The sequence below is a fragment of the Echinops telfairi genome, unplaced genomic scaffold (genome assembly GCF_000313985.2).
Source record: "Echinops telfairi isolate 266 unplaced genomic scaffold, ASM31398v2 ScPeMD7_70;HRSCAF=299, whole genome shotgun sequence".
NCBI lineage: Eukaryota > Metazoa > Chordata > Mammalia > Afrosoricida > Tenrecidae > Echinops > Echinops telfairi.
In genome coordinates this window covers 72706201-72719706 of record NW_022103968.1, presented here as the reverse complement: position 1 = coordinate 72719706, position 13506 = coordinate 72706201, and the positions used below count along the sequence as shown (strand labels likewise).

The 13506-nt window shown below is 51.1% G+C and overlaps 2 protein-coding genes across 3 annotated transcripts; one reads left to right on the top strand and one right to left on the bottom strand.

The window, feature by feature from the left end:
• Nucleotides 1-6: 6 nt before the first annotated feature.
• MRPL40 (mitochondrial ribosomal protein L40) lies at nucleotides 7-5224 on the top strand. The gene is made up of 4 exons (XM_013004203.3): nucleotides 7-569; nucleotides 1043-1126; nucleotides 2699-2857; nucleotides 4798-5224. Exons 1-4 carry the CDS (start codon nucleotides 517-519, stop codon nucleotides 5120-5122), a joined length of 621 nt encoding a protein of 206 aa, XP_012859657.2. The 5' UTR covers nucleotides 7-516; the 3' UTR covers nucleotides 5123-5224.
• A 3103-nt stretch (nucleotides 5225-8327) lies between these two features.
• On the bottom strand, nucleotides 8328-10855 carry CUNH22orf39 (chromosome unknown C22orf39 homolog). 2 transcript variants are annotated; one of them, XM_045291529.1, is made up of 3 exons: nucleotides 10646-10855; nucleotides 10369-10536; nucleotides 8328-9146 (listed from the first exon to the last, which is right to left on the bottom strand). In XM_045291529.1, exons 1-3 carry the CDS (start codon nucleotides 10673-10675, stop codon nucleotides 9021-9023), a joined length of 324 nt encoding a protein of 107 aa, XP_045147464.1. In that variant the 5' UTR covers nucleotides 10676-10855; the 3' UTR covers nucleotides 8328-9020. The 2 variants fall into 2 exon arrangements, with proteins under 2 accessions (XP_045147464.1, XP_012859706.1); XM_013004252.2 differs by having other exon boundaries at nucleotides 10652-10851.
• Nucleotides 10856-13506: the final 2651 nt, after the last annotated feature.

Sequence of the window (13506 nt, the reverse complement as noted above, 5' to 3'; positions counted from 1 at the left end):
CGCCGGGAGGGAGCCAGCGGCCCTGAGCGCGGAGGAGTGCAGGGGAACCAGCCTTCCCAGAGCCCGAGTCGTGCCGGAGGCTTTGCAGAGGAAGCCAAGGCGTGCGCGTTTATTGGAAAGAGCGGGACAGTTTTCACGAACGTGGGCACTTGAGTCTGGAGGAGCCCCAAGACGTCCGGAGGATACTAGGGTTTCTCTGTGAGGCTCGGACCGTCGCGCGGGCACAAACAAACCCGGCAGGGAACCGCTGCGGACCCAGCTGTGCCCGCGGCGTCTGTAGGTGCGGAAGGGAAGACCCCGCGCGAAGCTCGGGGCTGAGCGCTCGGGGCGTGGCCGCGCTGGCGGGACGCCCTGGGCGGGGCTGCGTCAGAGGCGGAGCCAGAGGCAGGCGGATTCTCCGTGACCGGAACGTGAAAGCTCGCCGCGGCTCGTAGATCGGACGTCTGCAGTTGCACCGCGGGTCGGAACGCCGAAGGACGCGCGCCCGGAAGCCGCCCGCCAGCGGCTGGAGGAACTATGGCTGCCGTGGTCCTTGGGCCCGTCGCGCGCGCTCTGCACTCTAGGAGTTGGTGAGTGCGGATGCCGCTTGGATTGCGGGGAACCAGGGGCCCGTGTGACCGGGCGCCGCGCTGGCCCAGGTGGCTCTGGAATCTCGAGTTCCTTTGGCACACTGAACATAAATATATCAGAGATATTGTATATGAGCCAGTTAGATGATCATGCCTCATCCATAGACGAAAAACGAGGACCTTAGGGAGGAGACAAGACCTGCCAAGTTTGGTCCGTCTCTGTGAAAAGGAATTCTGAAAAGATCTCCTACATTAACTTTTGCGGTCACATTCGGTACTGCCAGGCACCCCAGGTTTGGGGGGGACATCGTAGCTCCACCAGCCCCGTTACCCTTTGAATCAAATATTTATGCAAAAAAAAAAAATCAGCCTTTGAATCCAAGCTCATTTTTATCCTGCTAAGAGATGGGATCGCCGGGAATACCAGTTGATTTACGGCAATAGCGATCTTATTCTAGGCTTGTTTCTTTCAGGCACCTGGGGATCTGGCAGACTCAGATTAGAGAGACCCACCAGCGAGTTTCTATGTTTTCCTTTTGGGAACTCATTCCGATGAGGTAAAAACTCAACCTGATCTCCTGGGAATGTCATTGGAAGAGAGATGTGCCCCCTAATTGACCAGAGCAAGTCTGGTGTCTATCTGGTTAGCAAAATTAACAGCCTACAGTGTTTTCTCATCATTAAAATTAGGTACTTTTGAACATTCTTTACATGTAATATTGCTTTCTTTATACTAAAAGGCAACAAGAAACACACACATACCCAAAAAACTCACTGCAATTGAGCCAATACCAACTCATAGCAACCCTATAGGGGCAGTTCTGAGATTGGAACTCTCTTTTAAAAAAATCATTTTATTGGGGGCTCATACAGCTCTTATCACAATCCATACGTACATACATTGTGTCAAGCACATCTGTACGTTTCCATCAACATTTTCTTTCTACTTGAGCCCTTGGTATCAGCTGCTCATTTTTGTCCTTCCCTCTCTTGATAATTTATAATTTTTTTCATGTCTTATACTGATCAATGGCTCCCTTATGTAGATCATTGTAATCGGTTCACCCTTTCTCCCCGCACCTCCCCCTTCCCCTCCTGGTATCACTACTCTCACTATTGGTCCCGAGAGGTTTATCTGTCCTGGATTCCCTGTGTTTCTAGCTCTTATCTGTACCTGTATCTGTACATGCTCTGGTCTAGCCGGATTTGTAAGGTGGAATTGGGGTCATGATAATGGGGGAGCATTAAAAAACTAGAGGAAAGTTGTATGTTTCCTTGATGCTCTACTGCACCCTGACTGGCTCATCCTTCTCCCACAGAGGTGGTTCTAAACTGCTGGCCTTGTGTCTAGCAGCCCAAAGTATAACCACTCTGCCACCAACACAGTTTAAATAGAGATGAATTTACTTTGAAGAGAATGTGTGTTTTGAAGGGCACCATATAAAGTTTCTCTAGGAGCATCCCTATTCCCTCCCACTCCCAATGCCCTGGTCAAGGACTGTGAGGTTCTGAAATTAAAGCATCTGTGGATGCTTCCCGGACTTTGACCCACGGAAATTCAGGCTTGGTGCTACAGACTGCGATTGCAACTCTGGGAAATGTGTCCCTGAAAGACTGAAGTGAACTTCTGACAGTGGTGTTCTAGGATGGAATTTGTAAGAACAAATAGGGCTCATACCTACTACACGCCAGCCACAGCATTTTTACAAATCACAGATCCATTTAAAATGTGAATAAAGAGTTTCTAATTCATTGGTTTGTTTGTTCCCCCCATCCTGCACCCATATTTCAGTATACTCCCTAGGCTCCCAAGCACAAAAGATTCCCCATCATGGATACCCTTGGGGTGGGGGGATTCAAAAAGTTGATGGGCAAATGAATGAAAAGATAGTAGAGCTTTGCCCACACACTTTCTGAAGCCCCTCCTACAGCATGGTTTCCATACCTTCCATGGTGTTGACGGTGCTGACCCATGAGGTTCTCATAGTACTTTGCAGCAGTAGTTTGCTTTCTCTGTCACCTCACCAGGAAAGCTGCCCATGGTGCACAGCACAGTCTGAGTAGGGGGGCAGTCTACCATGTCATCAGCTCTGAGGAGGAGCGGGTTTAACACCTGTTTTGTGTATTAGAGCTGAACCTCTTCGGAAGAAGAAAAAGGTTGACCCCAAAAAAGACCAAGCAGCAAAGGACCGTTTAAAGAAGAAGATCAGACGCCTGGAGAAAGCGAGCCAGGAGCTAGTTCCCATAGAAGATTTCATCACCCCTGTGAAGTTTTTAGACAAAGCCAGGTAAGGAGTCTCCTGTAGAGTTGAGGTCATGGTGCAAAGTACCTGGGTCATCCACTTCAGGTACTTTCATGTGGGGGGCTTCAAATCCTCTCCCAATTTCATTTCCCCCACCCCAAATTTCTTGGAACCCACCTTGTCAGTACAGTTCAAGCCATCCAGTCATGGGAAGGAGGCTAGAGGCTTGGGTTGACAAGGCCCTGGGCTGAGTCCTATCCTCCCGGACCGTTGCCTTATGGTAGTTGGAGAAAGGGTTCAGTGATGCCCTTGAGTGGCTGAAGATGTCCAAGAAAGAGACCCAGGGAACTGGGTGATGATGGGAGGTCAGCGCTGCCGGTAGTGGCTGACTCCATTTGTCTTGCTGCCATCGCTTGGCAGCCCTTGCCCCCTTTGGGTGGTAGCCTCTTGCCGTCTGATTCAAAGGCTCCTGGCTGGCATCTGTTGGGATTATGTTATGTTGTGTGGGTTGGCAGCTCTTGGGTCTTGTTCTTGCTGCCTTGTAAGAAGTGCACCATTTACAAAGGAGCACCTTGTGGGGCAAGTGGCACATGCCCAGGCTTTTTCTTGCAGGACAAGCCTGTAGGATTTAGCTAAGCTTGTGACCAGCTGGGATTTTTGTTTTGTTTTTTAAATCATTATATTGGGGGCTCATACAACTCTTAACACAATACATACATACATCATGTCAAGTACACCTGTACATTCGTTGCCCTCATCGTTCTCAAAACGCTTGCTTTCCACCTGAGCCCTTGGTATCAGCTCCTCACCCCTTTCCCTCCCTCCCCTCCCTCATGAACCCTTGATAATCTACAAATTATTATTTTATCATACCTTATACTGTCCGACGTCTCCCTTCACCCACTTTTCTGCCGTCCATCCCCCAGGGAGGAGGCCACATGCAGGTCCCTGCAATAGGCTCCCCTCCTCTACCCCACCCTCCTCCACCTTCCCGGCATTGCCACTCCCAGCACTGGTCCCGAAGGGATCATCTGTCTCAGACTCTCTGTGCCTCCAGCTCCCGTCTGTACTAGGGCACATCCTCCAGTCCAGCCAGACCTGTAAGGTAGAATTGGGACGATAGTGGGTGGTGGGGAGGAAGCATTCAAGAACTAGAGGAAATTGTGTGCTTCATCAATGCTACACTGCACCCTGACTTGCCTGCCTCCCCACCATGGCCCCTCTGCAACGGGACATCCAGTTGCCTCCAGATGAGCCAGGGTCCCCAATCTGCACTCCCCCTCATTCACAATATGATTTTTGTTCTTTGATGCCTGATACCTGATTCCTTTGACACCTCGTGATCACACAGGCAGGTGTGCTTCTTCCATGTTGGCTTTGTTCCTTCTAGGCTAGATGGCCGCTTGTTTACCTTCAAGTCTTTAAGACCCCAGACGCTATATCTTTTGATAGCCAGGTATCATCAGCTTTCTTCAACACACTTGCCCATGCACATATTTGTCTTCAGCGATTGTGACGGGAAGGTGAGCATCATGGAATGTCAGTTTAATAGAACAACGTGTTCTTCTATTGAGGGAGTACTTGAGTGGAGGCCCAATGTCCATCTGCTACCTCAATACCAAACCTATAAATATATGCACATGGATCTAGTTCCCCATCATCATATATAAATATATTTACATATGTACATGCCTGTATTTAGGCCTCTACAAACACCCCGCCTGTGACTTGCTGGGGTTTTTATGCCTATCTTCACAGGCGCATGCTTCTCTTTTGCTAAGTAGCTGCCCACCCAAGGCCTGGGGTAGAATTGCTCTTTCTCCTCCTCTGTCCCAGTGTCAGACACAACTGCTGCCACACTCCACCTCTTATTCCCCAATCTATCCCCTGCTTCTTGGTCTCCCGCCATGGGGATTCGTGCATCACTTGGAATCCCTTGTCAGCCACACTCACCTGTGGACACTCATGTTTGTGTGTGCTTCCAGACATCGGTCCCCGGTAGAGCTCTCTGAAGAGGAAGCTGAGCACCGTGCACTGCTTTTCAAGAAGTGGTCCCAGTACAAGCAGCAAGAGCATGAAACAGAGCGGGGCACCACCCGGTCCCTGCTGGAGGCCCAGCAGGAGGCGCTGGAGGAGCTGCGCCTCACCTCCCCAGAGCTCCACGCCCAGGCCATCAAGCGGGACCCCAACTTGCTCCCCTTTGAGAGGGAAGGGCCATACCACACACCCCCAGTCCCTACCTACCAGCCCCCTGAGGGCAGGTACAACGACATCACCAAGGTATACACACAGGTGGAGTTCAAGCGGTGAGCTGCAGAACCTACTGACCTTGAGAGCCTTGAGGACCAGGGCTCATGCTGGTTTTTCCAGGAAGGCAGCAGGCTGTTAATAAACTCAACTTTACTCCAGAAAGCCTCGTTTATTTTTGTGCAGAGCCAAGTGAATTCACCTGAGTGCTGTGGGCAAAAGGTGTAGGCCTCACGTTGCCAGGTCCTGGGAAGCTGACTAAGGCCTCCGGCTCTGCCCTCAAGTAGGGGAAGTGAGTAGATAGAAGGGAGTGGTCCAACTGGGGGATGAGGAATGGCACTGCTGGGAGACAGGTCTGAAACAACTATCTGATGGCGCAGGACCTGGCAATTTCCTTCTTTTTGTCCACAAGGCCATTGGTTGGAACCAACTCAGGGACGTCACCATTGCTCTAGGGATATTTATCACATGTGGAGCCTTGCGTGCTCACCACATGACAAAATAAAGGTCACATTGCAAGACCTCCAGGTGTTCCCCATTCTCCATCGGGAACCTCCACAGTACTCTCCTTTGCAGTTTTCAGTATCACCAAATTAAGAACATCAGTGCCTCAGTACCAGTTCATGAAACTCCTTTCAATAGAGAGGCTGCAGGGGAAAGGGTGGTCCTGGTTTTCTTCCCTTTTAAAAGAAACAGTGAAGAGGCACTTGAAAGTTGCAACTGGCATGTCATGTCTAGAGCTGCAGACTGTTGGAAAGGCACTGCTTACCTCTCGCACTAACCATTGTTTTTCATATTCTGAATACTCTGAAAGCAACTTAGCTTCTTCAAGTCTGTGCCCCCCTCCCACTCCCCAGGTGAACGTCACCTTGCACGTGGTTGCTGCACAGGCAGGGAACATTCCATCCAGAGCAATTATCTGGAGGGGGAACGTGTCAAGTAGCAAAGGCAAGCAAATTGCCAGCAATGGTGCTGCAGCAGGATGTACCTGTTTGGCTAGCCAGAGCAAGCGGTGGCAGTCTGGGAGTGCATTCAGCTGCCAGCGGCAGACAAATCATAACCTCACAAGTAGACCCAAGGGTGAGGCTCTGGTAAGGTGGACCCACAGGGCGGCAGTTTCCCAAGTGTGCTGGATGGGGCCCTAAAACTTCACCTGCACCTCAGTGTCTACCCACAAACCCAAGGTAGCTGCTGCGACTCCAGACCTCAGATACAGACTTTTAAGTTCGAATGTTCCTTCCCCATGTCCCTCTGAGTAAATACTTCTAGATCTTAGCCTCCTCTCCTCACTGGTCAGAAATGCTCCTTACCAAGATGAGGCTTTCTACTCCTGGAGTTAGTCTCAGAACTCAGGAGCAGTTCCACCCTGTCCTCTGTCATGAAGAAGTGAGTGTGGAAACGAGCCACAGCCATGAGGAGATAAAGATCCAAAGGGTTCCCCAAAGTGGGCAATCACTGGAACAATATAGTAGGGCTGCATAATCAGATACCTGTATCTTATCCTGGGTGAGCAGCTATGGTACAAGGTTTTCATTGCTAGGGGCTCTCAGTTTTTGTTTTTCTGAAGAGTAGTGTGGCAGTTATATATAATGTCAATTTGAGACTAAGAGTGAAGGGCTAGAGTATAGCCTGTCAATCAGGCTGCAGCCTCATTTGAGGCACTAAGGAGAGACATAGCTTGCTGGAGGTAGGACACATACTCACTTCACTCCCTGTGAGGCATGCTTACTGACAAGATACATGGAGCTATGCTAGAGCCCTGGAGCTGAAGGAGCCGTGTGGAGACCCCTGCCAGCACTGAGATGCCTCTACAGTCACTGGACCCACAAGACTTTCCACCCACTGGCCTGTGCTCTTCCTGCACTAGGTGTCATTGCATGTGTTCTGAGTCTGAAGAGGAATTCAAGGATTGGTGTCAGACATACGGGCTTTTGTCAGACTTACGGACTTGACCTGGGCGGGGCTGTTTTCTCAATATTCAGTTGCTCTTGTATAGGAAGCTCTTTCTTGTACACACGAGCGTCTATGAATTTCTCTAGTTTACCCAAACAGGCAGTAGGCCAAATAAATTTGGGAACCTATGGCTCAGACAAAATCAAGCCTACCTACCCTGCAAATGGTGGGGTGAGATGAGATTCGTACACTTTTACTCACTACTACTCGAGATCATAGGAGCACCTCCACCCCTTCAACCCTGGGGGACACACGTAAACCTTGGGAGTTACTCTTGAAAAGTATAGTACACACACAAGATGAGAAGTGTTCTTTTCTGTTTATGAAATGCTAAGATTATGTTTGTCTGCAAAAAGAATTGGAAAGTGTGGCCCACCATGAATGGCCAGGATGCAACCCAGCCATGAGGGAGGCAAGGAATAGCAGAGACAACTGTTGGACTCTGGGTCACCTCACCACACCACACATTGGCCTGCTGTGCATTCGTGCTGCCAGGATGTTTGACCAGCAGTAAGAGAAGGCTTGGCGGCAGAATGATGGGTTTTCTACTCCTGTAAACAGTTACGGTCTTGGAAACTCACAAGGAGCAATTCCACCCTGTCCTAGAGGGTCGCCGAGTTGGAATTCACTCAATGGCAGCTTTTGAGAGGGCTTGGGGAACCAAAGTTTTTGTTGGATTGTATACATCCAAGGAGGCTTCAAAGTTTTTGTGGAAAAAAAGCTATTATTTTTCCCACAATCTTTTTGAAGCTCCTTGTGTGTATTTACATTTTCCTATTTATTTAGGTCTTATCTTTTTTAACACCATTTTACATTTTCTTTAGAGATGTCTTACATAGTTTTGTTTCATATTTTTCCAGGCACATGGTAGCTTTTTGTTGTCTTGTTTGAAATTTTCTTCATCTTGTTGTTCATAGACACTTTGTAAACATTGACATGGTTATAAGCTTTCAAAATCTTAATACTGCCCAAGCACTTATTAAGCACACCCAGACCAAGTCCAACTCACTGCCATTGAGTCAATTCCGAATGACAGCAACCCTAAAGGGCAGGGTAGAATTGAGTTTTTGAGACCATAACCCTTTACAGGAGTAAAAAAACCCGTCTTTCTCATGCAGAGTGGCCGGTGATTTCGAACTGCTGACCTTGGGGTTAGCAGTCCAACAAAACCATTAGGTCACCAGGGCTCCTTAGGACCACACACTCGGTGTAAAAAATGGAACGCACATGGATTTAACTTCCAGCTTCTAGTTGGAATCAAATGTGTGAAAACAGCTCTTAAGTCACACAATTCCAAAAATGACAAGGGGAAATCTTGAGGGAAGAGACCGAAATTCCAGGTGTTTAGGGCTTGGGTTTTGTAAGCCACAAACTCATGAAGTGGGTTTCAACATGACTGTCTGTTCTGCGGCTATGCACACTGCTTACAACAGCATCTCTGAGGGAAGAGCTGGCCCAGGTGAGCCCCATCCTCAGTCCCACCTGGCTTCCTTGCCAAGCCCACGGAGAGAGGGACTCAGCTGTGAAAGTGAGAGAGTGGCCCATCTGTGAGCACCATGATTCCCAGGTTTGTGGCTGCCAACACTTGGGTCGCCAAGGCCAGGACACAGAGCCTGCATCACAAGGACCAATAAGGTCCTATCACCCACCACATAGCCAGCAACACCATCTCATAGTTGGATTCAGCTCCTCCCGTGTCCACAGGTCAGGGCAGTGGTGATGCAACAGATTCCCTGGGCTTTTCAGATGCCAGGTCTGCCATCTCCAGGTGGCTGTTTCAGGCTGTCCCTGGCTTTCCATAGACACCTGCCAAGTGCCTGGCTTCCCAGCAGCCCTGAAACCGGTGTTTTCAAGAGTGGTGAGGTGGGGTGCCCTGAGTACAGATGATGCTGGAGACACCCTGCTCTGTGGCCCAGGTCAGGTGGAGTTCTTAGGGACCCACCATAGTGAGCTGGTCATAGTCCTTAAGGTCGCCAGACAGGCCAGAGGCAGGGGATGGGGCCGATCCTCACTCATCCTTCTGTTGAGCCAGAGGGAGGTGCCAGTCTGCAGGGGGGCTGCGCCTCAGGGCCCACACCAGCGTGTACTTCTGCGCATTCTGCGCTCGGGCGCGCTCACTCTCACAGAGGGATCTCTGCAAAGGAGAGAGCAGTCATTCCTACCTCCCGGTCTCCTACGCACAGACTCACAAAAAGGAGTCAGGGAATAACACGTCGCTCTGCAACTTGGTTGCCTCACTTGGCATGTGTTCCTTGGGAGTACACATAGATCTAGATCATTCCTTGTCACAAAGCTACTGGGTAAAACCATCTTTGTCTTTTCCTGGGTCTCCAGGCTTCCTGGCTCCTGCTCACGGAGTGAGCCAGATGCTAGGGCTAAGATTGGAGAAGCTGAGCTTTGAGTGACTGTGGAGACCCTTGAAGAGCAGCAGTGATCTGATGGGCAAAAGATGGGGTGGGATGGGGACAAGGAAAGAATGGGGTAACAGGCCCCACGCTGCACATGGGGTCTCTCTCCTTCCAGCCCCCTGCTATTGAGTCAATTTCACTTCCCAGCCACACTTGAAAAGCCAAGCATAAGGGAAGCACCTTCCCACCAAGTGGGCCATCAGCACGGGTGTGTACTACCCTCTGGCCTCTTACAAGCTCATCTTCTCCATCTGCCTCCTCCTCTCCTTTCAAGCTTTCTCCTCCCAATAGAATGTGCATTCTGGTTTTGAAAACTGAAACGCAGAGGGCAATCTAAGGAGGCTTCAAAGCATACTCACTCCCCCACCCCCCATGTTCCTCCAAACTCCTTATATGGCAGGCTCCCAGGTCCTCTCTCTGAGGTGACCAGGCACAGCTTCAAGGGCATCTTGTCATGCCCAGTTAAATGAGCTAGCACGTGTTCCTCGAGTGAACCAGATTCTGCTGGTTTATCTATTTCCGCTACACTGTTTGGACTCATGGCATCCCCCAGGGCCTCTCCTACTTCATCCTTTACTAGGCTCCCACCCCCCACCCCCCAGCCCCCCGGGCCAACCGGCCGGCTCTCTGCTCCAGACACGAAGCTTAGTCAAGAAGTCACCCAGAGCCCTGTGAACCCCCTCCTCCAAGGGCCGGCAAACACCTGAACGTTTGCCAGGGCCCCGCCTCCCTCTGCAAGACTCTCGCCAACTCTTCCTGGCCTGTGGACCGGTCCTGAACGCCTCTGAAGGATGGCATTTCTCAAAAGAAGTGAAGCTCAAGGCGAAGGACGGGCTCAGTAGGATTCCCCACAGGGTCCTTGGAGCCTGGCACGAGGGCAGGGCTGGACACACCACACGCAAGGAGCTCTCGGAGGGTCCGCCCTGCCTCCCCCGGTCCCGGGTGCACCTGGGCCTCGGGGTTCCGATGCTGCTCCCAGTCGTGGCAGCTGGCCAGGTCGCGGCGCCACTGCTCGCAGGAGGGCCGTTCGCCGTGGACGTAGTAGTGGTGCAGGCGGTGCCTCGCGCTGCGGCACAGCTTCCACTCGGCGCGGTAGGTCTCGCACGGTCGCGGTGACTGCGGCAACAAGCGGGGCCTGAGCAGGGGCCGCAGCCCGTGCCCACCCCGCCGCCGGCCACCCCTAAGCCCGCCCAGCGAGGCCTGAGCCATCCCTGGACACACGCACACTCACTCGCCAGCTGCAGTCGTCGGCCATGTCTAGTCTAAGGAGGCACTGGCACAGCCCGCCCCAACGTCCGATGGAGACAAGAGCCAGCCGACAGCCACGCAATTGACCAGAAAAGGAACCACCGGTTTCCTAGCTGCTGTCAGTCCGTCTTGGCCCACTTCCTTGAGAGGCTCCAATGAGCCGGACGTCCGGAGCAGGCAGCCAGTGACAGCCCGGGCCTGGGAGAGGGGCGGGGCCTGGAGCGGGGCGCGGGGACCTGAGGTGGTGTCTTGCCCGGCGGGAAAGCTTGACCTGCGAACCGGTAACGGGGAGGGAAGAGGGCGGGCGGGGGATAAGATGCGGCCTGCCTAGTAGGGTAAGGGTGACCTCGGCCGCACAGCCCGCCACGTGAAATCGGTTCAGGCCAGGTGTTTGTCATTCTATAACTCTCAAAGGTCTCGTTAATGTCCCTTAGCAAAAACTGAGCATACCCTCCCTGCCAGGTTCTAGTCCCGGGCGTCCAGAGGACGGCGGTGTACTCACAGCATGAAGAGGACTGGGCCAGCAGAATATGGGGGAACGGAGGGGTGTGTGCAGGGAGCGGACGGCCTCGTGGGAAGGCATGGTCTTACAACTCCAGGGAGGCTGATTCTGCTAACATAGGCTGTTCCCCATCACCCCGCCCCCCATGTCTCTGTGGGTCGTCTGGGAGGGGGGGGGGAGCGTTGTACGTCATTGAGATTGGCTCTCCCTTTCTCCCCCCCACCCTCATGGTATCCCTGCTCTCAATATTGGTCCCGAGGGGCTTTTCTGTCAAGGATTGTGTGTTAGAGCTCAGTGTACACGTTCTGGTCTAGCTAGATTTGTAAGATAGAACTGGGGTCATAATAGTGGGGGGGGAAGGGGGTATTGAAGAACTAGATGTTGTGATTCCTTGGTGCTATACTGCAACCTGGCTGGCTAGTTCCTTCCTTGTGACCCTTCTGTGAGGGGAGCTGATACCAAGGGCTCAAGTAGAATGAAAATGTTTTGGAAATGATGGCAACATATGTACAAATGTGCTTGATACAATTGGTGTTATAAGATTGTTACAAGTGATTGTTATACGAGCCCCCAATAAAATGATTAAAAATTAAAAACAAAAAAAGAACATATACTGTTTAGATGACATGAAGTGGAAGATTTGCAAACAGGGAGATGCTATGTCACTAAAGGGTATGTCAGGCAGCAGCCAGAGGGTCTGCGCCAACCTCCTGTCTAGAAGCAGTTCTCCATTTTTTATGGATGAAATAATTTCCTAGGGAGTCCCTTAGGGTCAGGTCAATAGGTCCACCCCCCAAGTAACTCAGTCAGATGGAGATGGGTCCAGAAAGCCATTGTTTTACCAAAGGGGCTGCCAATCAGACCAGGGTGCAGCATATGAGGACCAGGACTTGTGCTGGAGGTGATCCCACTGTATAAGTCTGTAATGCTTCTCCTAGGCGGCCAGGGCAGGGAAGTGAGGCTTCATTGCACAGTAGGAAACGCTTAGCAATAACAAAAGTTCAAGGGCAGTGACTTACTGTGAACATGTCATTATGTACACACAATTTACAATTTGTGAGCCAATCAGGTCCTGCTAATGGTGGCTGCCCATCCACCATAGGGAGCCCACTGTTAGGGAAGCTGAGTCCCATTTAGGAGGGGTCAGGTATGTTTCCCAAACCACACCCATCACTAGTGCTCCCTCCTGATATCTGTGGAGACTGGGTCATATGACCAAGCCATGGTCACTGACATTTGTTGATGTAAGTGATCTCTGGGCTGGTTGGCCTGGAGGGGGTCATTTTTTCCTCTTCTGAGTATTGGAGAAGGGACCTCGTTGGCCCTTACCAACCTTGCCAAGGGGTCAGAGAGCTCCATTTCCACCTACATTCTGTAGGGCAATCCCCAGAGGGGCACTTTTCCCAGGACAGGGTATAAGCAGGGCACTTGTACACAGGCCTCCCTCTCCTTCCTGGTCACCACTGGCCATGTTGTTCCATAATCACAGGGATGCACGCCAGGTTTGAGTCACGGGCTGCTTTTCATTTGAAATTCTCACTGTTCCGGCATTAGTTTTATATACTCACTTACTGCAATTAAGTCCAAACTGACTCAGAACACTAAAGGACAAGGGGAAAATGCCCCTGTAAAGTTCCCAGACTGTAACTATACAGGACTAGAAAGCCCCAAATTTCTTCCAAGGAGCTGGTGGTGGTTTTGAACTGCCGACCTTGTGGCTCACAACTTAAAACGTAACCACTACATCAGCAGACTAGGAGAAAATGAAATAACCAGAGTGATGATCTCAAGCCTAGTGAGCACTAACCCAAACACCGCTGGAGCAGCAGAGCCATGGGCCACTTCATGCAGCAAAGCTGGGAGTGGGTCAGTAGAGGGGCAGAGGAAAGCTGGTTTTCAGCACTGACTGATTTGAATCTTCACTACTGGGTTTCCATTGCAAGTTGTTTTAGGACACTCTAAAATGAGTGCCAAACGAGACAGTAAAAGCAGGGAGGGTAGGCAATCTGGGTTTTCCTTCCAAGGAATGGGACTTAAAAAAAAATCATTATGTAGAATAAAAAGAGAAACACCTTTTCTCCAAACGCTGAATGGCAACCTGAGAAGGAAGATCTGGGGTGCCAAGTGGAGATATTCTAAGCCCAAGCAAAGGGCCTAAAATATACAATGACTTCAGTGAAATCAGAGAGAATGGCATCTGGAGTTAGAGCCAGGAATCCCCTCTGGCTGTCAGGGATGAGAAGACCCTGCCCCTGCTGAGCCGGGGGCAGCCCCCAGGTGGGTGGCCAGAGGGTAGGCGAGGAGGTGGCCACAGACTACTGGACCTCACAGGCAGG